The sequence below is a fragment of the Bos grunniens genome, chromosome 12 (assembly GCF_055505025.1).
Source record: "Bos grunniens cultivar Pamir isolate PY7600 chromosome 12, Bosgru_T2T1.0, whole genome shotgun sequence".
NCBI classification, from domain to species: Eukaryota; Metazoa; Chordata; class Mammalia; order Artiodactyla; family Bovidae; genus Bos; species Bos grunniens.
The window spans coordinates 89,950,023-89,978,019 of NC_141176.1; the positions used below are offsets into that span (position 1 = coordinate 89,950,023).

General features: G+C 41.2%; 2 protein-coding genes across 20 annotated transcripts; one reads left to right on the forward strand and one right to left on the reverse strand.

The window, feature by feature from the left end:
* On the reverse strand, positions 1 to 7,811 carry LIG4 (DNA ligase 4). 18 transcript variants are annotated; one of them, XM_086328655.1, is made up of 4 exons: positions 7,661 to 7,798; positions 4,952 to 5,124; positions 1,780 to 4,212; positions 1 to 1,276 (listed from the first exon to the last, which is right to left on the reverse strand). In XM_086328655.1, exons 3-4 carry the CDS (start codon positions 4,182 to 4,184, stop codon positions 1,225 to 1,227), a joined length of 2,457 nt encoding a protein of 818 aa, XP_086184781.1. In that variant the 5' UTR covers positions 4,185 to 4,212; positions 4,952 to 5,124; positions 7,661 to 7,798; the 3' UTR covers positions 1 to 1,224. The 18 variants fall into 18 exon arrangements, with proteins under 18 accessions (XP_086184781.1, XP_086184778.1, XP_086184782.1 ...); XM_086328652.1 differs by having other exon boundaries at positions 7,566 to 7,728; XM_086328656.1 differs by having other exon boundaries at positions 1,780 to 4,132; positions 7,566 to 7,697.
* Positions 7,796 to 27,995, forward strand: ABHD13 (abhydrolase domain containing 13). Of its 2 annotated transcripts, none has more exons than XM_086328660.1 (2): positions 7,796 to 7,929; positions 23,037 to 27,995. In XM_086328660.1, exon 2 carries the CDS (start codon positions 23,057 to 23,059, stop codon positions 24,068 to 24,070), a length of 1,014 nt encoding a protein of 337 aa, XP_086184786.1. In that variant the 5' UTR covers positions 7,796 to 7,929; positions 23,037 to 23,056; the 3' UTR covers positions 24,071 to 27,995. The 2 variants fall into 2 exon arrangements, with proteins under 2 accessions (XP_086184786.1, XP_086184785.1); XM_086328659.1 differs by lacking the exon at positions 7,796 to 7,929 and adding an exon at positions 10,134 to 10,384.
* The last annotated feature ends 2 nt before the right edge of the window (positions 27,996 to 27,997 follow it).

Consider the following 27,997-nt stretch of genomic DNA (forward strand, 5'->3'; position numbering starts at 1 on the left):
TTTTAATAGCATATTAAATATTTTATTTAAGTTAAGAAATACAACAAAATAACATACATTTGTTCCTCTGTTTGAATAAAATAACTATTTACAAACAATCTACACACAGTTTCTCAAGTACCAAATTCCAAGTATTTAACTGATGTCATGAAACATATTTTTCAAAATGTACAGGCTGCATTCCAAAAGCTGGTATATTTTGGTTTTACATATTTGGTATATAAATCCAGATGTAATATATTTATATTTACACATACTATACACTTTAAATAATCTAAGAAAAAATAAGTCATTTTTAAAAAATCAAAGCAATTTACTTCTCTGTAGAGAAAGTTACAACACACACACCATTCTGATACCTTTTCAATGGGCCATACGTAGGAAAACCACTCTTTGCCGAATACTATTTATACTGAAGTACAAATTCATATAAAAATATTTTCTTTAAAATATGCTCTATTTTAGAAAAAAAATTAAGTGTAGGCCAAGTACATTTAAAATTGCAAGAGATTTAAAAAATCAAACTGATCTAAGTTTTTAGACCATTACTCAATCTCCCCTGATTTAGCTAATAACATCATTAACAAGGTGCTTTTAAAGTGGTGCAATGCTAAAGAATCTGCCTGCCAATGCAGGGGATGCAGGAGACATGGGTTCAGTCCCTTGGTTGGGAAGACTCCTTGGAGGAAATGGCAACCCACTCCAATAGTCTTGCCTGGAAAATCCCATGGACAGAGAAGTCTGGCAGGCTACAGTCCATGGGGTTGTTAAGACTCGAATATGACTGAGCACACACATTAACAAGGCATTTTATTCATGAGCCTGACCTTAACCTTAAAAAATAAATTTGTTCACATTTCACACTTAAAAGTGGAATTTTAGCCTTCAACTCAAAAAGACGCATTTACAAATCCAAATGTGCCAACAATATTTTTCTTGCAATGCTTTTATTAGACAAAAGCCATTATTAAAAATTTTATTCGACTTCAGAAAATCCTGTTTAGGTCACTACTTTTAATGAATCTAAAAGCTTCTATTTTATTAATATGAGTTAAAATTTTATATTTGTATAAGGAGATTGTAATGGTAAACTTTTAATTTCATCTTGGTCATAAAAATAATGAAATACTTACTATACTGCTAAAAATTTTTCTTTCTTGACATTGGGCCACTGGGTGTCTTTTCACCATTTGTATTTCTTGATAAACAATCCACTTTTTTCTTTTAAGTGTTTTCCTTGTATACATGAGTATCTTTTTTCTTATTATTAAAAGCTCTATAAAGATACAGGAAAAAAAATAAAGTTATGATGACCGTCTGTATCTAGTAATACTTTTTAAGCACAGATTTTTAAAAGATGAAGATAAAACATGGTTTAACATTTTATCATAATAATCTGTTGCAATGAGTCGGTCAGATCTGAGGCTTGCCTCACTAGAAAGCTAGCTTCAAACCAAATACCGATTTTCCTCCTGTAATTCACACTTGTCTATTGAAACAGTGACCCAACGTTCTTGTAAGATTTTAAATTTCCTCTTAAGAGTCCTTCGAATAGCTTTCAAGTCTGCAACCCGACTCTGATCCTCCCCAACAATCACGTGAGACACTCCCTCAGCTAAACAGGAAACTACCTGCGCTCCATGAAATCGAAGCTCCAAGGCTGTGATGGCTAACCTAGCTCCCTTGATTCTGGTACTTAAGTCATTGATGACAGCGTACAGGTCCAAATAAACAGTGAGGTGTCTAAACATGCTAAGAGGTGCCCTGGCCCAGGAATACCTGTGTTCCAAATCAGCAATCACAGGACTCATCTCCCTTGGAGTCTGCTCACCAGCGTTTTTAATTCCCAAAAACACTTCCTTCAGTTGGTGCAAATCTGTGTCGACAAAGTAACTATCCCTGTATTGGTCGTATTCCTGGGCGAAGTGCTGCTTTGTCGACGGGCACATGTGGATCATGAAGCGGGGCTGCCAGGGCACACAGCTTCTGGTCCTAAAACACTCTAGCAGCCACTCTGGCTTGACGACATCATGTTTATCTGAAGAGATGATATTCTTCACTCGAATGTTCTCAGACCCTGCGATCACACAGTACGTGTCTGGGCCTGGGTTCTGTACTATGTAACCACCCAATTCGGCAATTCTGTTCTCCAGGTCAGGCTTGGGATGGCTGCTGGTTCCACTCATGACACAAAACTCCACGTCTTCAAACACAGTAGAAACCCTGTTTACGTTAGAAAGGTTGGGAGCTTTTAGGTGCTCAATAATTCCAATGACTTTCTTCATCTTCGGGGCAGCTTTCCGCTTTTTCTCTTGTGGTTCATCATCACCACCCAAGTAAAGGTGTCTGGACGCGAGCTTTCCACAGGCTTTCCCTCGAAGTTGCTCTAAGTCCTCCAGGGATGTACATTCGTACCATTCTTTGTCTTCTCTTATCTTCTCAATCCGTGGAAAACGCAACGTGCAGCCGGTTTTATACATGTCACTGGGGACGATCTCTGTGGCCTTAACCTGAACAATGACTGAATTGCAAGGCTCGATGTAGACCTCTGGCTTCTCTGTTCCACATAGAATGTTGCTTGGTGGGGCTTTCCTATGAAAAGGCTTCCAGTGTTTGGCCAACTTCAAACCCAGGTCATACAGTTCTTTCATGGTGTAACCCGAGCCCACGCGACACAGAGTATGAAACACTGAGGGTTTTTCACCAGAAGGGGGCTTCTCTGACACAGCGCACAAAAAATGGGACATCATCCCGCCCCGGGCACCCTTCCCCCAGTAGCCCCCAATGATTAAGATGTCCAGCTCATCCATCAGTCCATTGACATACTCTGGTTTAATTTTTAACCATCCTTCACCTCTTTTATCCGGCTTGTAAATGGACAGCGGGTGTTTTACCATGATCCCCTCTTCTCTTTTATCTATCGCTTCATTCAAAGCATCAATTACTTCTTTCTTAGTATGAGCTTGTGTTTTCTGCACTATTTCTATTCTACCTGGTACAGGTGTGAGAACACTATTAAGAATTTCATACCTCTTTCTCAGGGTCTCATGTCCTAGTTTTTTATCATTAACCATCAACACATCAAAAACACAGTAACAAGTCTGCAGCTCAGAGTCTTCCACCATTCTTTTAATATCAAACTTATTCCCCTTTTGCATAAAAGTTTGTGTGTTAGGGTTGTAGGCCATCATCTCACCATCGAGGATACAGTTCAGCACTTCTGTTTTGAATGCATTATGAATGAATGGTGTGAGGGACCCTTCCTGTGGGGAAGCACCAAACTGGTCTACATAGTTATACCCATTGCGAGAGAAGTACCGGTACACATCCCCATCCTTGTGCATCTGCATCCGCTCGCCATCCAGCTTGGTTTCGATGTAGAAACTCTGGTGTTTCATGTCCTTCTCAATTCGCTCGATATCTGCTATAGCGGCCAGCATGGGTTTAAAGGCAGAGAATAAGGTGATGGAAATGTCACTGAGTCCCACTGAAGGATCGTGTAGTTGCCTACAGACCTTCTCCAGATCTGTGGTGACATTATGCAACTCGGCAGCATCACTGTGAAAAATAGAAAATATAGTTTGCTGACTAAAGCCAAGCTTTAGGTCCTTAACAATCATCCGTATCAGCCACTTTTGTTCAAGTGCTGAACTCTGAGTTATAAGCTGAAGAACACTCTTCTTCATTAGGTCTTTCCTTTTGGCAGAATTATTGCTGGCAATGGAGTCTAAAATGTCATTTACTTGCTGAATGCTTAGGCTTCCTTTCTGTAGACACCTGGGTTTCAGTACAAAGTACGCAATCATTGCAAAGTCTCCAGCATCTCCACGGGTTCCGGTCGGTGTTCTGTAGTTCAAAAGTTTAAGGGCATCTTTTCCATCTCGAGGCAGGTTAAGCAATTCAATATAAAGCTTAGCCAGCATAGTTTCTTTGATTCCGTAGGCCATTCTCTCTCTTTCCAGCTGAGGAAGAATAAGTCTCATGGCTGGATAAAAAGAATCTGTGACATCTTTTTGGTTCTTATGAAGGGCATCGTGAAATTTTCTCCAAGAATCTAAAAATGCTTTGAAGTGTCTGATTTTTTCTGCACGCCCTTTACTTTTCTGTATTCGTTCTAAAGTCGAACATAAATCTGCAAAAGGAACATGAGATGCAACAGTTTGTGAGGTTTGTGAGGCAGCCATTGAAGCGATGGTGAATCTTCTGGTTTATCTGGTAAAGCAAAAAGAGAGTAACTTTAAAAGATAAAATTCAACTAAATATTTAATATAAAGACCTTATAGAGAGTGTGTGGTTTATAATAAATGTTCAGTAACATTCATTACATGAAAACAGATAATACTATAAATGATGTCTCTTTGCAACCTCTACACTGAATGATAATCAACTATTTTGCTTCAATCCCAGTTCATTTCTAGGCTCCTGAGGTCTTTTCTTGTATTGTTCTTCTTTTTCTTTCAGACCACCATTACACAGCATCAGAAACAAACTTTTTTTCTTTATTTACAAACAATTTTTCACATTTTATCTTTTTTTTTATTATAGTTGATTTATAATGCTGTGTACATTTCTGCTGTAGTGCAAAGTGATTCAATTATACATATATATGTGTGTGTGCGTGTAATTTTTTCCTATTTTTATTATGGCTTATCACAGGATATTGAATATAGTTCCCTGTGCTATACAGGAGGACCTTGTTGTTTATCCATTATATATAGGAAAAAAACTTCTTAAAATCATGTTTTTACCAAATCACTGGTTCACTGAATTGAAATTTGGCTGAACTGAACTTGTGCATAGATAATCCAGACCCCTTCCCCTCCAAATAAGCACCCTCTCCTTCCTGACAAAGTCTATGACTGTTCACTATCACTTCTTCCCTGCTCTGACAAGTCACACTGGCAGCCAAAGCCCAAATCAAAATACTCTCCCCATAAAATTCTCACTTTACCTATCTCTCAACTCTAGCATCACAGTTCGTACAGTTTCACAAATGTGAATTCATCAGCACAGGTTTTTGGCTCATATTCTCATGCCAGTAATCCTCCAGCCACCTGCTGACGACATATGGGCTAGACACTGTGCTACGGGCGAATACAGTGTGCTCTGCTTCAGGTGCACGTTCTGTAACGAAAAGAGGATGTTATGGGAACGATTATAAAGTGCTCATTGCTTTAAGAAAAATATAATAGAAGTAAAATGCCATGAGACAGAGCTCCCCACTGAAGAATCTTCTAAAATCACTGAGGGAAAAATGGGGACCTTGCTGGACTAGGGTCTAGATTATTTGTTAAAGTGGTTACCACAATAAAATTACTTTGAAGCTTTAAATATTCACGCATGTTCTATTAAAATGTATAACAGAACTATTTTAATATGGTTTAAACTATATAACACTAAAATATACTAACTTTTGCCAAAAAAGATTTAAGTAAAATGTGTACTCTAAGAATCTGAAGAATGCCTTATATTGTAGTTTCAGACACCTCAAGTAGTTCTCAAGTAGCCCAGAGAGCAGGGAGCCAGAGCTGCTTCCAGGAGTGGGGAGATCTCTTGTGGTACAGAGTCCAGGAGATTCCCCACCCTAGGAAACAAAAGGGAATACCACAATGTCAGCACAAGGCCACGTAACCTAGCAGTTGGCACAAGGAGTCAGTCACCATACCACATTTACTAAACTGTCAGTCTCTGGAAGTTAGAAATCGGTATAATTTGTACCACATAAATTGGCACATAGGAGTTCATCAGTTTGTTGAATGAATTACTGAAACGTGGAGCTGAGTTCCTGGAAAAGCACACCAGGGAAAGCCAGGAGCTGATCACACACCCACACAAACACAAGTGGTGGGGTGTTTGCTTAAAACATTCAGCAGTCATGACCACTTTGGGGAAGGTGAACAACATTCATTTGGGGGCCTATAGGGTAAAACAGCCTCCCTTCTCAAATTCCTGGCAAAGGAAACCCAACTTCTTCTACCCAGTCAGACAGGCCAGGAGAAGACCACAATGCTGAGTGTTTTATCTTTGAATATGGGAGCTGGCTTCCCCTTGCTGTCTCATTTGCATAACTGACTGCACCACCTGTTTAGATCTATTTACTGTCTCTTCTCTCAAGACCTTCTCCCTCAACCCAGCACATTATGACACACAATGCCCTGTTTACAATTCATATACAATATGTATAAAATGAAGTATGTTGAGAAACACTTTTTTGAATGCTCAAGTCTGGTGTACAGTTTCTGATCTATCTGTAGATTCTACTATGAACTCAGTTTCCCTGAGAAAGTCCCAGGCAAGGACTCAAATTATAGGAGCAGTGAGAACCACATAATGACGTAGAGCTATACATGCGTCCTAAGGCTGTCACATTCCAAGATTAGTATAAAATGAATACACTTGAAAATTTTTACTTATGAAAACTGTACAAGAAGTCAAATATTAGTATTCCCACTGCTTTTTTACACACTCTTATTTTTTGGAATCTGAGCATTTTAGCTGATGTTTCTGATTTATGAAAAAGCAAAACAAACAAGTTTGTGCTTAGGGCTAAGAAGTCCAATAAATCCGAGTTAAGTGTGAAGTCTAACACTTATTAGCTGTGTGATATGACACACTGTTTAATTTCTCTACTATTTAACTTCTCTAAGTTTCCTTAAGTGTTAAGTGAGGTTGATAACTACATATAAATTAGGATGACATCTTTGTCAGATGCTTAACGTAGTACATGACATTTAATAAGCCCCTGACCAACTTCAGTACTATAATGCTTGTTGGTTCAAAACACACACACACACACACACACACACTGAAAACATAAATATTACAAAGTACCAAAGCTCTTAAGAGAATGAATACAGGAATTAGTATTAATAATGACTCATCATCCATTCAACTGCTGCCTAGATCGTCGCCCTGAAGTGAAAACCAAACGAACTCTCGAGGTTTTATTCCGTGAATAAGGGAGTCAACGCTATTTCATTGCAGAGAAAGTGACTGTACAACCCTCGACAAGACAAAAGGGATTACACTTTCCACAGCACTTTGTGATATTGTGGAAGAACCTCAGGAGAAAGAAATTAGTCGTGGGAAAAAAACCAGTGTAAGAAGAGAAACTAGCATTCCCTCAGGCCAGACTCCCGTGCAAAATCACTGAAGGACCCATACTACCATCGACTGCGTCCGAGGGTCCCCAGTTGGCAGGGTGGGCGCCAGAATCTTGGCAATTCAAGCAGCCAACACGGTTCTTGAGAGAGTCAAAGGCACCACACTCCCTCGCCCCACGTCCCAAGGGTGGGATCCTGGGCAAGCACCTTGAAGCCGAGACGCGGCTTCTAACGCAGCGCGTCGCCAGGGCATCGACGCCCCCTCAGCTGGGGACGCCGGCGGATGAACCGAAGGACCAAGAAGAAACCTGAACTCTTAAGACCACAGCGTTTGCTGGACTGAGAAGACGAGACACGGCCCCCGCCTCCTCGGCAACACTTGTCCAGCCTTCGCCTCACCTCTGGGCCCTCCCCGGAATGCGAGGGCCCTCCCCCGCCTCCGCCGCCGCACTAACCCCCTACCTGACTTGAAATCACAGGCGCGGCCACCAAACCGGAAGCAGGAGCGCGGACGGCCGCTTCCGGCAGCTGCTCCCTGCGCAGGCGCAGTCGCTTACCTGCGGACGGGGCCGTCCCGACTGAATAGGGATGCTGTGCGCATGCGCCGTCTGCACCTGCGGAGTCCAGAGGCTGTGATGTCAGGGGGACGATGTGCGCAGGCGCAGTAACCTTCCGGAGGGCTCTGGGGGGACCGCCCGCCTGGCTGAGCTGCGGAGGACCGGAGGCAGCGGGGGTTACAGTGTGGTTACAAACACATATCCGGTTGGCCTCAGCAGCAGATCCTATTTGCAAACGGTTGACCCGCGAGAGTGGATTTCGTCGCGAAGTAAGACCGCAAAACACTTTGTCCACTGGCTCGTTATTGGCACTTTGAACCTGTGCCTCTCTTTAGGCTGCTCTTGGCAGGTGACAACCTCTCGAGTTCTGCTCCCTATGTGTAAAGAGTGGTACCAACGCTCATTTCCGTGGTTGAGAAACCGCCCAGGGGGGAAGAGGGTGTCTTCCTTCCCCAAACGTCTGCTGTTTCATTTAGGTGGAAAAATATGCTTTCGCAAAATTGTCTAAGCCTGTGCTTTCCTATGTGTTTTTCATGATGCAACTGTGATGCGTTCTCGTCTAATTCATAAGAATAAAAAATGTATCATTCATAATATAAACAGTTGCATACTCGGAAATCAACTGTGGAGTTCTAGTTTATATTCAAGGATTCAAAATAAAATCATGCCACAAATCTTTATTGAGCAGCTACTACGATATTGTAATTGTACTACATATGCAAAATTGAGAAATGAAAACAAACCGAATCCTTATGTTCTAGGAGCTGTAGATTTCTACCAGTATGCTCTTATGGTTTGTCCTCTTCCACCATGGAGAACTGAGAATTTATTCATAAAGTGTAGGAGGAAACAACTTTTAGAATTAGACATTTCCTTTTAGCATAAAATACTATTGCTTTAAAATGAAATTTTGCTGCAACAGGCTTGAAGAATACATCTTGAAGCCGTTAAGTGCCCTTGCTATGCTATGCTATGCTAAGTCACTTCAGTCGTGTCCGACTCTGTGACCCCATAGACGGCAGCCCACCAGGTTCCCCGTCCCTGGGATTCTCCAGGCAAGAACACTGGAGTGGGTTGCCATTTCTTTCTCCAATGCATGACTGTCTAATGTACAAAAGCCTCTTTTTACAAACTAACACACATTTAATTCACAGTACTAATATGTAGTAAAGCTGGACTGAGGTCTAGCTCCTTCTAGCCCAACAGTTAATTTCTTTATATGTCTAATTCACCTCTATTGACTGAACATTTCTCTGAAATCACTTGACTTGTAAAGTCACATGGTACTGTTTTGTGGGTAATTCTCCCACCTACTAGTCAACCTATCCATGTACTTGGGAGGAGTATCCAACAGTGTTAAGTTAAAGGATCCCCTACATGCCCATCTTCTGCAAAGGCATTCGTATACATTTTCGTACCTTGTTCAGCATCTGTTGAGTTGCTATAACGTCGGGGACTGTGCTCTGTACTAGTGATGTAACAGGGGACCCATGAATCACGAAACCAAACTCTTAAGTTGATTCAAATCCCACTCTCCAATTTACCATGTTACTGTAGCCTTTCTAATGCTTGGTTTAAAGAGAATCAACAGTTTTTCATTAAGTATCTCCTAGAGTTGCTTTGATTATTAGTTTTTGTTCGTAAGCGGTCGTCTGTCTTGGTGGGTGGTGCTTATCAGGTAATAACAGGAGTTATTATCAAGAGCCTCTGTGAACTGGAGCTCTCAATCTGGTAGCGATTTCACGTTTTAAGAAAACATTATGAAATATCCTCTGTAGATATAAAACAGAGTCCAGAGAATAGGGACTGACAGGAGACAAACACCTATAAACAAACAATTCGGTACAGCTTGGTGCGCATGGGGTTGACCGTGAAAGTCACGACGTTCCAGCTTCAGGCTCCATTTGTGTCGTCACTTCCAAAGCCTTGTTAGGGGCCCTAGAGATGTTGCCACGGTCTTGGGTTTTTGTTAAAAGTTGCAAAAGGTAGTTTTGAATTTTTCTTTCTTTCTTTCTTTTTTTTTTTTTTTTAATAAAAAGGCCGTCTAAGTGGTACAGGTCTCGGGGTCTAATAAAACATGCATCCGCTCGTGACGGTGCGCCCTGATGAAGGTAGGAGCGGGCTGGGCTGGAAGAAGACAAGAAGTTAAGTGCCCTTATGGGAGCCCTTATGGAAGTGCCGGAACTCACTGCCATACCTCTAACAACCTTCTGGGGCAGACACTCTCTTTGGGAAGAAAAGCGTCCCGCAGCGCATCCTGAGGCGTCAGAGGCAGGGCGGGAAGCCTACCGGTGCTCGGAGGATGCCTGACACGCACGGCGGGGGTACCCAGCCCACCGCGATCGCACGCGGTATCCGGCCTCGCGGTATCTTGTCCGTCCCGGGCCTCCGTCGCCGGGGACTCCCCCACTCCCCCGCCCCTACCGGGCCGCCGTCTCTGCGCATGCCCAGGAGGGCGGGGGCCGCCTTCCCCGCTCCCGGGAGGAAGGGCCAGAGCAGGTGATGTGGGAGCCGGCGGGGGCATTTGCCGGCGACACCGAGCGTGAGCCGGAAGTCGGGGAGCCGAGCGCGGCGCCGCGGGAGCTCGGGGCCGGACCGTGGCGACGGCGGCGGCGGTCCGGCGGCGGGAGGCGGAGGAGGACGATGAGGAGCGACGGAAGCGGCGCCGGGGGACGCTGCTACGCGGCGCCGGCTCCCGAGTGCGCGGCCTGCCCGCGGGTCTGAGTGAGTGCGGGGCGGCCGGCGGGGGGCCTCCGGGGGGCTGCTCGCCGCGGGGCCGTGCGGGGGCGCCTTCGCCGGCTGAGGGGGCCGGAGAAGCCCTGACAGGCACCGCTGTGGGCGCCCGGGGCGCGCCTGTGCTCCGCGGGCCGGGAGGGGGCCCGGGGCGCGTCCGAGAGCCGCTGTCCGCGGCGTCTGCAGGGACGCGCGTGAACCCCAGCACCCCCCGGCCCGGCCCTCCCGCCCTCGGGACGGGTGCGGCCGGAGCCCCGCTCCCAGGGCTCAGGGGGCTGGGGGCGGCCTGGGCCGCTCACGTCAGGGACAGGCCGTGAGAGCCGCGGCTGTCGGGGCAGGAACTTCGGGGCGCTGACGGAGCCGCCCCGGAGCACCCCCGCGGAGTTGAGAGTCAGTTTGGCTGGAGACGCCCGTGTCAGCAACGTGTGTGGATATTTTTCTACAAAATGCATCACGAGACTTTACTGCCCAAGGCGTCACAACCGCCCCCCACCCCAAACAAGTTTTATTATTCACCGGCCCTTTGAGTTACCTTTACCCCGTAGTACGGACTCAGTGGAAAGACAAAAGGAGATGCGGGCTCTTAAGTGTCAAGCTCGCTTTTCGTGGCATCTTATTCCTGGTATCATTCGATCGGGTGGTTAATTCTTCGTGGGCAGGCTTAGATTGCTCGCATGTCTTTTTTGCTAAAAGGTTAAGTTTTGTTCTAAGTAAGAAGTAAATAAGTCACGGTTGATCGTCTAGTGTTCTTGTCCTAATAACTGTCCTGCTGAAGACCTAGACCGCTCATTGTTAATACTTACTGGGTGCCCAGCTTTGCTCAATCTCCTGAAAATCTTTAGGCGGATTTCCATAAGGTGATGTCACTGTCGTCAAGGAATCCGCAGCCCTTGTAAAACAGGTGAGTTAGGCTACACTAGTGAGTGCCACCGCGTGAGTTTGTGCCAACTGCAGGATGTGGCGTGGTTGGCAATAGGGAGCAGAGGTCCAGGGAAGGCTTTCTGAAGGAACTGCCACCCGCGCTGAGTTTTAACAGAAAAGAAGGCGTCGCCCTCGTTACTTCCTGCGGGCCACGGCTCGGGTGTTCTCCAGCGAGTCCTGCCATTGTTTAAAATCCAAGTCGAGCTGACCTGCTAGCTGTACTTTAACCCAGTCTGCTCTCGTAGGTAAACAGAATGCTTTAAATTCTGCCTCCTGCAAGGAGCTGTGTTTATCAACGCACTGTATTACATTTGATCTCAGCCGAGTTGTAATTAGGTGTTTGATCTCCTTTTTACCTACGAGGAGACATATATTTAGAGAGGGTAAGTGGGTTGGCAAAAGCCACCTAGCTATTAACATACCGAGCTTGGAAACAGGCTCCTTCCCATCGCACAGACACTGCCTGCCGCTGATAGTTTCCTTTGGAATGAGGAATTTCCTTTGGAATGAGAACAGGAAGCCAGATGGTGAATATCTGAACCTTGGCGTATATTCAGACACACCTCAGGCCTGGATGAGAGCATTTGCTCACCACGCTGTCCTGGGTTAACCATCCACCCTCACGTTTTGCCATGATCTTTCCTCTCTCGTCTCTTGGAATCTATTTCTATTTCTCTGTTTTTTTCTTTAATTTAGAACTCAGTTGTTACAGATTCTAAAATCTTTCTAATTCTTGTTTAGTTGCCTCCACAACATTTGAGGTCCTTGTATACTCTTTTTACAACAGACTTTTAAAAAAGGATTCTAGTTTTTTCTGATTAAGATTTTTCTTTCCCTGAAGTGATAGGCTGCATAATAAATGACTACGTTTTATGTTCCTGTTTCTTGTAAGTCTTAACTCCTACAGCAGTACATTGTACTGGAGTTGCAAAGCGGTAGCGTTTTCAGGCCATGAACTGTGTGTATTTATGAGTTAGCCTGGGAATCTTGCTTCTCCTGTAACACTGATTTTATAAGAAAATGAATTCTAAGTTTGATCCATTTGGTTAATAGTATTTAGAACACTATCGCTTCACAAGTTGGAAACTTCCTGAATTACATTATCATTTTTTATTTTGACATCAGTGTTTACATTTTTAGCCTTGTAGATCTTTTTTCTTTTTTTAAATTTTCTTTCTTTGATATTTATACTCTTAGAACAAATTGTGATTGACTTCCATAGTGACAAGAATCTGTCGTTTTTGTTCTCTGAGTTGACTCTTATATGCCAAGTCTTCTGTGTTTCAAGTGAAAGGGAAACCCAAAAATGCTACCGAGTTGCTGTCTAGTATAGTGTTCCAGATGTCTGCTCAAGCTGATTGAAATCCCAGTTAAAAATGCTCTCTGAACTCTTCAGTTGCTATCCAGCATATCCATAGGCAGTTATTGTTCATTTGTCCCACAGGACTATTAATACTCGCTTTTTCATTATTGATGACATGTGGGTAACCATTAGGGAAATAGATAATTCATTCTGTGGTGTCTCCAGCACGCTGATAGCGGCTATTTGTGTTTCCATTTCAGCTGTGCAGCTGGCATGGTTTCCTAACTCCCCAGTGCTTAGCAGAAAAGGAGATACACTAAGGCGGGAAGGCTGAATCTGCTTCTCTGTTACTTGAAATGTGACTGGAAGCTGTGAATTCCCCCAGAGGATACCATTCTCCCCTTGTGATGTAGGGGTCAGGAGTGACACATGAATTTTCTTCCCACTTTGTTCCCTTGAACCTATGCATGGTTTTGTCACTTGTTGGTATGGTTTTTTTTAATGTATGAGCAGTTTTTTTTTTTTTTTTAAACAGAATGTTCCTAAAATCATCAGTTGAGATAGATATAAAGACCTTTAAAATAATAGTACATTTACGACTTTTTTAAATGGTGTTTTGTTTAAAATTGTATTTATTATTGATTACTCTTCAATCAGTTTGTTTTTGAGGAATTCCTATTTAATTCCTGTATAGGTAAAACGTCTTTTGTAGTTTTCAAAGACCTTTTCCTGTTGGCAGAATCAGTAAATGAACATATACCATGCAATTCGATGTAAACTTTTGCAGTTTAAAAATAATGATGATAATTAGCATTTACTTTCTTTTTGTGAATCAGTTCCAACCTTCATTAAAATAAAATTTTATCTGTGATTGAAAGAATAACATACTTGTCCAGTTTACTCTGCTGGGAAAGATTGAAGGCAAAAAGAGAAGAGGGCAGCAGAGAATGAGATGGTTTGACAGCATCACCAGCTCAATGGACATTAATTTGAACAAACTTCGGGTGATGGTGAAGGACAGGGAAGCCTGGCGTGCAGCAGTCCATGGGGTCGCAAAGAGTCGGACACGACTGAGCGACTGAACAAAAACAAATCATTGGGACAATCATAATTAAATGTATTCATTCCCATAGTTTGAGTTTTAGTTCTTAATGTAAGTTGTTAATCTTTATTTTAAATTTTTAGATAAAATACTGCCCCATAAAGGATTGATATGAGGAGACTGCCAGCTTCACAGGGAAAGCAGTAGTATTCTTTGGTGAGGAGGAGGTTGAGGGTCCTTGTTACTGTACACTTGGAATTAATCTGGAAGGTGCCATTTGCATCACTGACATTGCTTTTTATTGGAGAGAATAACCTGAGTTCCCTGTGCAAAGCAAAGAAAAAAACCCGTCGAGTTCATGGAAACTCATGATGGTCTTTGAATACCAGCTTTTCTTCTTCCCCTCCCGTTAATTACAGACTCCTAAAACATAGCAATGTCGTTTATTCTGTGAAGATTGTTTAGCCAAAGTTATTTTCTACAGCTTTGACTGTGCGTTGTTTAGAAATATTACTTTGGTGGTCTGGGAAGGAGACTGAACATGTTTGATGAGTAAAATATTTTACAGACCTCAGTTGAAATATAAAATCACCACATCTCCACACATCTGTGATTTCTGGAGTCCTGTATCTCTCAGTAGCTTTTCAGGTACTCTAAAAGTCCCATACCAGGGCCTCCAAATTTCCACTGTACCAGTTAGTGAAAACAGTATTATTGATAATTCAATACCTACTTTCCAATTCCAGCCTTTAATTTTTCTCTATTACCTGTAAAGTAGAATTTGTGAGACCTTAGGTATTATTCAGGTAACTGCTTCCTTTTACAAATGTAGAAACTCAGAAAGCGACGTACAAGGATGCTCATTCAGAGTGGTTCCCCACATTTAAACGTGGACGTGACTAGTCACCCGAGGTGTGCAAAGCAGCAGTGACTGGGTCAAAGCCGCACTCAGGGCGATAGATGACCAGGCTGAAAGGTCAGCTCCCCATGTTTGTCATCTGTCTTATGGCCGTAGTCCTTGGGACCCAAAGAAATTATGTGTCTTTACCAAAGATATTTCTCTTCCAGGACCTATAAAGCTTTAGAAACCAGTAAATATTATAATGCACAAAAGATTTAAATTAATGTAGTACCTCATTCTTAATTTAAAGGTGTTAAGTCTTTGCAGAAAAAGGCAATAAAATTATGTAGTTAGGCAGTGTAGAATAGTGGTGCTCAAACTTTTTTTGTTTCAGAGCACCTTCACATTTTAAAAAATTATTGAGGTCTCTAAAGAGTTTTCATATATGTAGACTATGTAGAAAGATATTTATTATTTTAGAAATTAAGAGTGGGAGCTTATAAAATGCATAATTTTATCACTTAAAAATAACAGTAAAAAAATCCATCATATTTTAGCATAATAACATTTTTATGCAAAAGAGCCATCTTTGCCAAAAAATTAGCAAGGAGTTTAGTGCTGTTTTACATTTTTGTAAATATCTTTAATGTCTGTTTAATAGAAGACAGGCATATTATCATGTTTCTACATTCATTGTCATATGGTAGGTTGTTTTCGGTGAAGTTTATAAAGAAAGTCAGGCTCACACAGATTTATGGTTTTAAAGGGGTTATTTTAATAGTCTTTTCAGATAATTGTGGATATACTCAACAGATGGTAGTTTCTTAAAGATCAGTTACATTGTGGAATCTGAAATCCATATCAAAGAACTTTTTGTCTCCGTTATGGTAAAATCCATTGGTTTGTCTTTCAATGAATTTTTTTTAATCTGTGCTTGATTTTGGTGACACCAGTCATTGGTCATTGAAAATATTAGTTTACTGTGCTGGGCAGATTCTTCCAAATATTCGCACATTTAATGTGTTGTCAAAAATCACACTTGTTTGTGTCATTACCATCACAGTGCCGTCAGAAGAGCCTCTTAAGTCGAGGAAGCTATTAGCACCTTCACTCATTTTTCAGAAAAAATGTCTGCCGAACACAGAAGTCTGAACAACCACAGTTTATCAGTTGTCTTTTTAGGTAAAAATGGTGTCACTTAAATAAAGCAACTAGTTCCTCCCACACCTCAGATGTGTTTTCAGTACAGTCCATAGGGTCGCAAAGCTTCAGATGGGACTGGGCGCAGCCACACTCAGCAGTAGTGCCTCATGCGCCCCCCTTGCTTGGTCACTCGTTGTCACAAAATGTTGCAAAGTGGACTCACTGATAGAGATATGATAAAGAGGACAGTGGCACCTACATTTTGGTGCCCCTGTCTTGAATCTTGCTAAGGCACTGGCAGCTTCACCCATCTTTGGTTTTGTACCACTAGTGCGCACGTCAGACAGCGAAACGGCAAGCAGCCTTCTAGTCTGCTTACGTTGATCCTGTTGATCTGAAACACCCTTTGAACGGGCCTTGGGGACCCCAGGAGTCTGCAGCCACACTTTGAGAACCACGGGCATAGCGAGGTCTCAGGTTTCATCGGGACCTTATAGTTCACCCAGTTCAACTGCTCTACTTCACACTGCCCTCGCCAAGTATTTATTTAGATTTTGTTTGAATGCTTCCAGTTCCTGTGAATAACTGTGCTAAATGAATAAAAATAAGAGACATAGACAGCTGCTTGATGGAAAGTAAGAGAGATTCGTAACCCTGGAATTGTGCTTTGTCCTGTTATTTTAAAAAAGTGCATACTTATAAATTTTGAATCGCCTGTAGTGTCTGTGATTGAGATAGCAGATGGGTGCAGGTGTTGATGGCATTGCCTTTCATCTTTAAATCGGATGATAGCCTGCATTGGAATCTGACGAGGCTTGGAAAGCAGCCGTGGGGGTGTTCTGTGGTCTAGGCTGGGCTTGAGAAAGCCCTTGAGAACTCATATAATATCATTGAGGGTGGGCACACACTTGCTATTAATCTCATTTTTAAGCCTCAGCTTATAGAACAGTTATTTAAATATTTCCCCTTAGGAATGGAACCATTTCCCGTCTTCTGAGTCCACGTGTGAGAGCACGTGACAGAGGTCAAGTGAGCATGTCCGTCATCGCTCCCTCAGTTGACTGGATCCTCAGCTAACCCTGTACCCAGCATGGTGGTTCTGACAGCTCCAAGCTATCCATTCTTTGTATCTTTAGCCTTAAATCACTTATTGTACTGATATTTAAAGATAGGAAGCGTACGGAGTGGTCACGGTGAACCAAACTACTTAATGTTGACCGTAAAATTCTCACAGTGATCATCAGCAGATCCATATGTTTCATTCCTATGATCCAAGTGCTAATAGAGTATAAAAAGATACTACTAATTGTTTCAAAACTGTTCTTTTTAAGAAGCAAACAATCATGATTAGATTTACTTTGGCTATGAATAATAAAAAATTAATCATGTTTTTAATAGGTTATTTTTTGAGAAATGTTCACTAATATCAGTGTGATACTTCTAACCACTTTATCTAAATAAAAAGCACAAAAATTACTTTTCCAAGATTGATATTTTTTATTTAGCTGTAAAACATGCTATGATAATGTGCTAATTTTTGATACTGTAATGTAGATTTAGTCTGCATGTTATATTAAGCCCTAGAATCAGCTGGTTTTCAAAAAAATAACATTCGTTCACATATCATGCTTTTTTGTTCATAATTTACATAAACCATGGAAAACATTAGCTAAGGAGGATTTGTTTAGTTTGGGATAAGTTTGCGTTGCTTATGAAGCATCAGGTACTCAACAAACAGATAAATTGAGATTATGGATGAAGTAGACATGAAGAATTCATAAACAGGTATGATGGAGGCATGAGAAAGAATGAAATCCCCAAGGGAAAGAAGGGTCAGTATACAGGTCCTTGGAAAACACCCCTGTTCAGGGATGGGTCAGAGGGGAGACACACAAGAATTTTATTCTACTGGAAGCCAAGGAAGATTCAAGATTTAGTGCCACTTAGCAGTACATTCGGAGAGGGCAATGGCACCCCACTCCAGTACTCTTGCCTGGGAAATCCCATGGATGGAGGGACCTGGTAGGCTACAGTCTATAGGGTTGCTAAGAGTCAGACACGACTGAGCGACTTCACTTTCACTTTTCACTTTCATGCATTGGAGAAGGAAATGGCAACCCACTCCGGTGTTCTTGCCTGGAGAATCCCAGGGACAGAGGAGCCTGGTGGGCTGCCGTCTCTGGGGTCGCACAGAGTCGGACACGACTGATGGGACTTAGCAGCAGCAGTACACTGTTGCAGTGTGGACGAGAAAAATCCATTGGATTCATTAGCAAGCGGGGTTTGCTTTTTATGAGAGATCCTCATGATAGCTCATGCTTTTCATTGAATTCTCTTAGTGGTTAAGCAGGTGCTGGAATGGTTAAAGACACAGACAGATGGACTTGAGAGTCAGTTAATGTGTGATAATTTGGCAAAGGCATGATTGAGAAATGGGAATAAGTTAGATATTTATTTAAGATGTGGGACTTGTAGCTCATTCGATAAAGAATCTGCCTGCCATGCAGGAGACCCGGGTTTGATCCCTGGAGAAGGAAATGGCAACCCACTCCAGTATTCTTGCCTGGAAAATCCCATGGACAGGGGAGCCTGGAGGGCTACAGTCCATGGGGTCGCAAGAGTTGGACACGACTTAGTGACTAACAACCACCACCACCAGGCGTAAGGTTAAAAACATGGTAATAATGTAAAAGAAGCGTGGAACATGAGGGATACTGGGCACCAGGCTTCTGTGCTCAACAGGGCTAACGTCCTTTCCCTCTAAACAACTTTTCTAATCCGTGTAAACTTTGGTTTCACTTCAGGTATGTTAAACTCACCGTTCATCTCGATTGCTTATGGTTCTAAGATGTTATCAGCAAATGCAGTGCAGCATGCAGAAGAGCCTGGCAAAAATCCACCTCTTCTGGCAACACCTTTCATGAATGTTTGCCTCCTAAGATGTACTTTCTAAGGGGTAACTAATTGCCTTGCTTATTCTGCATGACCAGCAGCAGTGGTCTTGGGTTCAGCTGGACATTCTCAAAAGACGCAGTAGACCATACCTGACACCAGCCTCCCACTGCCTTGTTGAGAGATGCGGATAGAAGACCCGGCTTGGCAGAGTCGAGTGCGTCATTCCACGTGACGACTCAGGCCGGCGGGAAGAGGATGCAGGGCTGGGAGCAGGTGGTGCTGTGACCCAACTGCTTCATGCCCCACAGGAAACGGGGTCTTTTGTTGCGAGACAGAGGCATAGTGTCCAGGACTCAGCAGAGAGCACGCCAGGCACACACCTTACCCCGCTCAGCCCAGACTCGGCTCTGCAGTGGTGTCAGGCCCACCACACAGAGAGCTCCTCAGAAACATTTCTCATCGCCTACCTGTAGGAGGTTCCCACGGAAACAGTGCTTGAGGGTTAACCAGAGGTCATCACTTTTTCCTGGGGGAGAAGAGGTTTTGTTAACCCTTTATTCACACTAATTTTTTTGGCAAAACAGATGGGAAACTTACTGCTAGCTTTAGGATCTGTTGACTGTTTTCAAGGAAGTGTTGCATTTTTTACTGACCATCATAGCATCTGGGTTTATGCGAAGTTATTTTTACATCTCAACAGATGGCTCAAGTTATGCCTTGAATAATTGTACTTGGTTGATAGTTTCATCAAATTTGTTCAGTAGAAGTCCTTCCTGGATAGTTTGCTAGATCCAGCTCTTTGAAGAGCATGGAGCTATGGTACAGAATGGGGACGGAAGTCATTGGCAATTGGGTTAGCAAACATAAGGCAGTCCGTGAGCAGAGGTCTCTTTCTAAACCACCGGAATGCTGCAGTGTATTCAAGAGAAGACACACACACTCTCTAGAACATTTTTTATTAACCAGTCCTTAAAATTGACTTCCATTTGCTATTCCTCAAAGTGAATTGGCTTTTATTGACTTGCACAGTGTAACAATCCATTGCAAGATTGCATTTGTGTATCACAAAGTCATTTAATGTAGGTGACTTTTCGGGAAAGCTTTGTGGAAAACTGCAAGGTTAATCCTATATTCCTAAGCAATAATGGACTCAAATATGCCACTTTCCTGATGTCCACTCTTAAATATACATGTCCAGTGTTCAGAATGCAGTTACGTGAGCATTTTAAAAATTCTCATTCTACCGAAAAAAAAATTCAAACTGAAAATAAGTGATACACCCAAGATTACTTAACAAATATATGGTAGAACAGACTTTAAGGTGATGGAATTTTACTGTGTTTTTTTCCTGATATGTCACAAAACAAATGATATTTGAGTTACACATCTCTCTGATACTTCTGTCCTAAATGATTGGCTTGACTATGAAAAAAAATGTACCTTTTTTCACTAAAGAAATAAATGATACATTTTTCCCAAATGGTACAGTGCTCTAGTGTATTTGTATGTTATATCCCAGACCTTATTAATCCTAATCGTTATACAAACATTGTTTTGTTTTGATGTATCAAATAAATGCCAGTCTATTTCCGAATTTTCCTATACAACTCCTAGGTATAAATGAAAGTCATTCTCTTAGACTTAACAGAAATAAGGATTAAATTAAGTAAATGTTAGCATTAGATGAAAAAGGAAAGTGGTCCGATGTGGCTCTGAGACCTGGCCCTACAGTGACGGTCATAGAGCAGCGCTGTGTAGTGGCTGTTGGTGGATAGTCGTCCCGGACCGTGAACCGCGTTGGCTGTCCACCTGGACCCCAGGGCTGGGATTCAGGCCTCCGTGCCTCGGCTTGTTCAGCTGCTGTAGTGCAGCCTCTTTCTCTCAGCCTGGTTCTTCCCAGGTCTGACCCTTAATGCCCAGGTCCTGCTGCCCTGTCTTCTAAGCTTGGATACCTGCTTTTCTCTTACTGCCGAGCTTGTTGTAATAAAACTTGCCACAACTGGGTGGCAGTATTGGTTTCAGAGCAGCTTCAGAAGAACGCTAGGCTGTTGGTTTGTGTTCAAAGAGAGTCATTTGAACAAAAACTCAAATTTGAAAATCCATGTTTAGTGAAATAGTTAACAATTTTTGGTGAGATAATGATGAAAAACTAAATCTATTAAATTATCTAACTCATCTTTATAGCCAGCATAATTTAACTTGATCTTCAGTATTTAATTTGATGAACTAAATACTACATTTAAAAGTTTATGGCATACAGTAAAATTTTAAAGATAAGTCATTAACAGTTATTTACTAAATTTAAGACTAACTTTATGGATAGTTTTGTTAGTGAGTAAAAGAGAATTTTTTTTAATGGTAAATACTTAAGTAGATGACTAAAAACATTGTAGCATCTCACCTTTTTTGCCTTTTTAAGACGGTATGTGTAAATTTTATTTGATTATAAAAGCATTGACTTCTGAAAGCTTTTCTTCTGTATTTTCTTTATATCACTTATATTTTTCAGCAAAGTTTTAAAAGATTTTTTCTCCAGTGAGTAATTTTCTTCACTTACCTCTGGTTCTCAGATAGAATTTTCTGTGTCTTTGTTTCACACCTGTCCCCCAAGTGTCTACAGCCGTATCAGTATGCCGCAGCAGTCTTTGCTGACTCCCTGGTGTGAAGTTGCAGTCAGGGCTGTGTAAAGATTGAACATGTTGCACAGTGCTAGCAGTCTGAAGTTTCTTTTAAATCAGTTGTGAAACACAAATTATTAGACCGTTTCTTAAAAATAATACAGAGTTGGACACGACTGAGCGACTTCACTTTCACTTTTCACTTTCACACATTGGAGAAGGAAGTGGCAACCGGCTCCAGTGTTCTAGAGAATCCCAGGGACAGGGGAGCCTGGTGGGCTGCCGTCTCTGGGGTCGCAGAGAGTCGGACACGACTGAAGCGACTTAGCAGCAGAAAGGGCTTCCCAGATGGCGATAGTGGTAAAGAATCTACCTGCCGATGCAGGAAATGCAAGGGACAAGGGTTCTATCCTTAGGTTGAGAAGATCCCCTTGAGAAGGAAATGGCAACACACTCCAAGATTCCTGCCTGGAAAATTCCATAGACAGAAGAGCCTGGTGGGCTACGGTCCACGGGGCCTCAAAAAGTGATTGAGCACAGTTTTAAATTGTTTTTTAAATTTAGCTACGCGAGAACCTCCAAATGGGGAAGGGATACTTTATTTTTTTTATCCTAGTTTAATTATAATTTTTTTCTATAATGTGGAAAATTGACAATAAAGCATATTGGATTGATCTTGACAGGTTAGACTCTGTTAACTCCCTCTTTAATAAAATTTGCCCTCAATCTACTTAGCTTAATAATTGTGTATGATACAAAATCAATATACAAAAATATGTTGTGTTTCTATAAGCTAATAATGACCTATCAGAGAAATTACGACAATCTCGTATATGGTTTCATTGAGAAGAATAAATAGGTAGGCAGAACACTCTTTGACTTAAATTGCAACAATGTTTTTTGGATCTGTCTTCTCCAGTCATGGAAACAAAAGCAAAAAATAAACAAATGGGACCTAATTAAACTTAAAAGCTTTTGCACAGCGAAGGAAACCACAGATAAAATGAAAAGACAACCTATGGACTGGGAAACAATATTCGCAAATCATGAGACCAACAAGGGCTTATTTTCCAGAATAGACAAACAGCTTATATAGCTCAATATCAAAAACACAGCAAAACACCACAACCCAATCAAAAAATGTGCAGAAGACCTAAATAGACATTCCTCCGAAGAAGACGTGCACGGGGCCAGTGGCACGTGAAGAGGCGCTCAGCGTCACCAGTTGGAGAAATGCAGATCAGAGCCGCAGTGAGGCGCTACCGCAGGTGTTCTCACCCGCACCTATGTGAGCTACTGGCCTCTGACTAGACTGGCTGTGGGGTCACCGTGCAGCATGTGCAGTAGGCCTGAAGCTGACGTAATGTTACGTGTCCCTTCACCTCCGTGTAGAAACTGCCCTCACCCTCCTCAGCTGGCCAGTGGATGCACCAGGAGCCTTGGCGCCTGGCTTCCTGGCCTCCGGGCTCTTCTGCCTGCAAAGCTGGGACGTGGCCAATCCACTTAGGCTCCTGAGCCTGTGTTCCCTCCTGGAAAAAATGGGGAACATGGCATCAGTTTATTTTTCTCTTAAATCAAGGAAAATACACGAAGGAAAGTATTTTTAACGCATTTTTTTTAAACCTGCATTTTTTTTTTTCTTTTTAGAAAATGAATATATTTAATGCGTATTTGTCTTTCATCAGTACAGCAGTGGAGGGTGAAAACAGCTTGGGAACTGAAGGGACCGAGAGAATTAGGACGGGCGGTTTTATGGATGGCCTGGTGTGGCTTCCAAGGACTCTCCTGGTGATGGGATTGGTTACATCATGGACCTAACTTTTAAGCTAATAGATACATGTCACCTCACTGACTCTCTCTCTCTCTCTTTCTGTCTCTAGGACACTTGCAGAGAGCCACGATGGAAAAGTCCTGGATGCTGTGGAACTTTGTTGAAAGATGGCTGGTAGCTTTGGCTTCCTGGTCTTGGGCTCTCTGCCGCATTTCTCTTTTATCTTTAATAGTGACCTTTCATCTGTATGGAGGCATTGTCTTACTTCTGTTAATATTCATATCAATAGCAGGTATTCTGTATAAATTCCAGGATGTATTGCTTTACTTCCCAGAACAGCCATCTTCTTCGCGCCTTTATGTTCCCATGCCCACTGGTATTCCACATGAAAACATTTTCATCAGAACCAAAGATGGAGTGCGCCTGAATCTCATTTTGATAAGATACACTGGAGACAGCTCGCCCTATTCCCCGACTATAATTTATTTTCACGGGAATGCAGGCAACATAGGCCACAGGTTGCCAAATGCCTTGCTTATGTTGGTTAACCTCAAAGTCAATCTTCTGCTGGTCGACTACCGAGGCTATGGGAAGAGTGAAGGAGAGGCAAGTGAAGAAGGACTCTACCTTGATTCTGAGGCTGTGCTGGACTATGTGATGACCAGACCCGACCTTGACAAAACAAAAATTTTCCTTTTTGGCCGTTCCTTGGGAGGAGCGGTAGCTATTCATTTGGCTTCTGAGAATTCACATAGGATTTCAGCCATTATGGTTGAGAACACATTTTTAAGCATACCACACATGGCCAGCACTTTATTTTCATTCTTTCCAATGCGTTACCTTCCTTTATGGTGCTACAAAAATAAGTTCTTGTCCTACAGAAAAATCTCTCAGTGCAGAATGCCTTCTCTCTTCATCTCCGGACTCTCCGACCAGTTAATCCCACCAGTAATGATGAAGCAGCTCTATGAGCTCTCCCCGTCTCGGACTAAGAGATTAGCCATTTTTCCCGATGGAACTCATAACGATACGTGGCAGTGCCAGGGTTACTTCACGGCCCTCGAACAGTTCATCAAAGAAGTAATAAAGAGTCCTTCTCCTGAAGAGATGGCCAAAACTTCATCTAATGTAACAATTATATGATGTTTTCGTTTTCATTAATGCACTGTATTTTAATTTGTGCAGAATGATAAAAAAAAAATACTCCTTTCTAGAAGCGTGTTATGTCTGTACTTGTCTGAAGAGTGACATTAAACTTTGAAAGGACTTCAGTGCTCCTTTAAAATGATCCAAATAGTTTTTTACATTTGAAAAACTATAATTATTGGGATTATTTCATACATTTTCACCAGACTTTTCAGTGTGGTTGCGTATCCATATCTTTAGTTTAATATGCTATTATAGCATATTCAAAAGTTTCTTGTTGCCCAAGATGTACGTGTAATCCGTGTGACACTTAGATTAATGACTAAGTGTGAAAGGAGACATGTAAACGAGAAACCTTTGGGTATTATTCCTTTAGTAAATACTGGGACAATCATGGTAAGCAAACTTAGTTCTGTAATTGCATTTTTCACCTTAAAAATTAAAATGAAATGCATGGTGGTGTTTTATTCCTTGACTTATGCAATGCACTGTTTTTAATGTAAATAGTACTGATCATATACCAGTGTATATGGTAGCCTGGGTTATATCTATTTTTATGTAAACTCTATTTTGTTTTTAGCCAGAAATGAAATTGAGGCCTGTGTGCAGGTCGCCGTTGACTTTTGCTCTGCTGAATCCTGAGATCCAGCCTTTTCTTCAAAATAAATGGGACCCCCTTTTCCAGTGTAAATGTACCATGTTTTGTTAGGTACAGTCTGGATCATGGCATGTAAAAACAGAAATTGAGACTTTTACTGCAGCTTTGATGTGCATATTTGAACTTTTTAACATTTGTATCAATGATTTTGGTGGCAAAAGGAGTTTTAGCTTCTGTCATTTTGTAAGTCTACAGCTGAACCACTAATAGCGGTCATAATGAAGATCAGAACCTATTTAAGAATCAATTAGGAAGTCTTATTACATTATTGTACATACTGTTTTACAAAAATTCCTACGTTTGCTTTTTTAAATCCAAATATCTATGTGGATCTATCCCACTGAAGCCAAGGTAACATTTATTGGACTTTCTGAAAATAGAAGTGACAAAAACAAAAGTAAATGAAAATTATCTTCTTCAGCTTAACGTTTCAGTTATAAAATAGAGGAGCTGCATCAAAGGACAGCTTTAGGAAGTCTTATTTATTCATTTTCTACCTGTGAGAATGTGTGAGTGAAAGAACTCTAGAGCTTTTTATCACAGAACCTATTACCACGTTTAACCATTAAATGGCTGTAAGTGAGAAGTAGTATTTAGACATATAGAAGAGTAAGAAAAATCTTACTTAAAAAAAGAGCCCCTTAAACTTACAAGATTACCTGAAAAAACATAAGCAGTCCTCAAAAATTAGAGGTAATTGAGATGTGTACATTATTGCATCAGCTCTAACGTACGCTGTTGTGAATATTTTAGCTGTGTTTATTGGCTTTGTACAAGTAGCTCAGACAGAGAAAGAATGGATCAGTAATCTTGACCTCAGTCAAAAACTCTGTGAAGACAGGGCAGGAGACAGTTTTGCCAAATCACATTATTGTCTCTCACTTTCTGTCAGTGTTTAAGAAAAAATAAAATACAGCAAGTGTGAGTTCTCAAGGATAAATGTTTTCTATAAATTGTAAAAACATCATGCATTTAAAAACGAAATTGGAAACGCATATCATGGAAGGTGTATTTTGTATGCATAAATTCACGACAATTAAAGGCTGCTTTCATTCTGTCAATCATTGCTGTGTAGAATGACTATCCCAGATAGTAATACGTTAAAAAGGAAGAAGACCTGAAAATGTAGTGTATCTAGACATGAGCTTACCCAGACTTGTGTCACTTTTTAGCGTTTACAAAGTACATTATGTTTTCTTGTGATCATTTAGTACACTGGAGCAATTTATCAACTTTAGTTATAAATATACTGATGAAGCATAAAAAGCTTTTTCTTCATCGGTGTTTCATTTAATGCTGCTGTTTTTCTTAGTACTTCAGGTTTATTTTTTGTTTGTTTTTAGCAACCTCCCCACCGGTTTTTTTGTGTATCCCATTCCTACCTTTGTTCTTCTCTTTGGGTTGAGGAGCCTTTCTTTCTGCAGCAAAGGGGAGAGGTTGTGTCTAGGGCTGTAGTATTTAAATCTCTTTCCTAGCTTCTTTGTGTATTTGAGGCTATTTCCTTAAATGGGAAACAGGTAGAAGACAAACTCCTATTATCAGGGGTTCATGAAGCCCATGGCATCATTTTTTTTTTTTAAACATCTAATTTTGTGGCCAAAGCAACTGGTCAAGAAAACATGAATTCATGAGTCACACCTTCATTTTGGACTCATCTCTTAGTGGGTATAGGCTTGTGTCCGTCTTATTAATTTCTGTCTCATTTATGCAAGAGCAGCTGTAGGCATTTCTGGATGAGGTTTTAAATGTAATTTGGAAATCCTAGAGTGATTTTTAAAAATAGAATAAAATTGATTGAGATCAAAATCCATTATTCTAAAAGGGATTATTGGAAGTAAAATGGTGAAGAGTATCCTAAAGAAAGACACTGCAAAATACAGGAGGAAACCGTTCCTAACAGATACAAGAATACTAACAAGATAAAGACAACTGGAAAGGTGAATGAGACATGTGTCCCTAAGGGTGGCTCTAGGATGTAATTAGCTGCTGAGGTTGGTGACAAGGAAGCAGAACATGGAACGCAGAACGTAGGAACCACGGCGTTTCTAACAGAGGAGGCGACTGGAGCACCTGTTAATTGTATCTACCCTACGTCTTTGCAAATACTTTGACTGTAAAACGTATTTTCATTAAAATGATATTCTGAATTTTGTTATGGGGCAGCTTAAATTTATTTTTTTCTTGAATGTAGACAGTTGATAATAACCCGTGTTCTACCTTTGTGTCACCAGATTAATGACACTGTAATCCTTGCTGAGGATTCATGCCACCTGATGCTTTCATACTCATTTCTTATGAGTAGTTTATACCATTTGGTTTGAGATGGGTCTGGGCTTGTTTGGTGGACTTAACGAAGGCCATATTCAATTTTATATAAACTATCATGCAAGCCCGGCCAAAGTGTAGTTTTTGATTGAGTCCCTTCCTTGAGGTTAGGAGTAAATACGGTAAGTCTTAAAAAGGGATGTCACTGACATCCCTTTTTAAATTAGGTCGTGATTGAGAGAGCCGAAAACCTCCACTGACCTTTCCCCTCTTCGTTTTTCTTAATATGTTTGACTGCAGTTACAGAGAAAGAAACGTGAAAAGAGTACTTTTGGATTATCTGCTTAAATTTATGTATTTTCATATCACTCAGGTAAAGTTGTGAATGACAGAGCACAGACATCTATTTTTTAAATCAGAGTAGAAAATAAAAAGCACTTCTGTTAACTTATATTGCCATATATGCACATCATCTTAGCTAATCAGAAATAGTGTGTTCATTTGTGTGGCAAAATAAATGCATTCATTCTAATAGTAGTCAACACATTTTTGCCAGATGGCACAAATATACCTCCATTTATATTTTGTTTCTCAAAAATGTAGTTTAACAATAGGACTGTGTATAAGAGACACTTTTATGAAAAGTGTCATATATACATACGTAACAGGGATGAGTGTATGTTGAACAATTTCTGTCAGTACACCATATGCTGGAAATTCCAAGTTGTTTTCAACCCATTCAGATACATTCAGGATAAAATAAGTTAATCCAATTTCATAATGTAAATCATATTTTGTTATTTGCCATAGTTTATTTGAAGCCGTAATAAACTTTTATAACTCAGATTTGAATGTTATAGTGCATTATGTGGTAATCATGGCAAGCAAACATTGACATTTGTTTTTTTACAAATAAATTTCTTTTAAAATATACTTTCTATTTTTCTGTACTGACATATGCAATAAATTGATACATTAAAAGTTTGATTAATGTCTTAAGA

Excerpts from the sequence above, each read along its gene's own strand:
- LIG4 (XM_086328644.1), bottom strand. The coding sequence starts at position 4,184 with ATGGCTGCCTCACAAACCTCACAAACTGTTGCATCTCATGTTCCTTTT.
- ABHD13 (XM_086328660.1), top strand. The coding sequence starts at position 23,057 with ATGGAAAAGTCCTGGATGCTGTGGAACTTTGTTGAAAGATGGCTGGTA.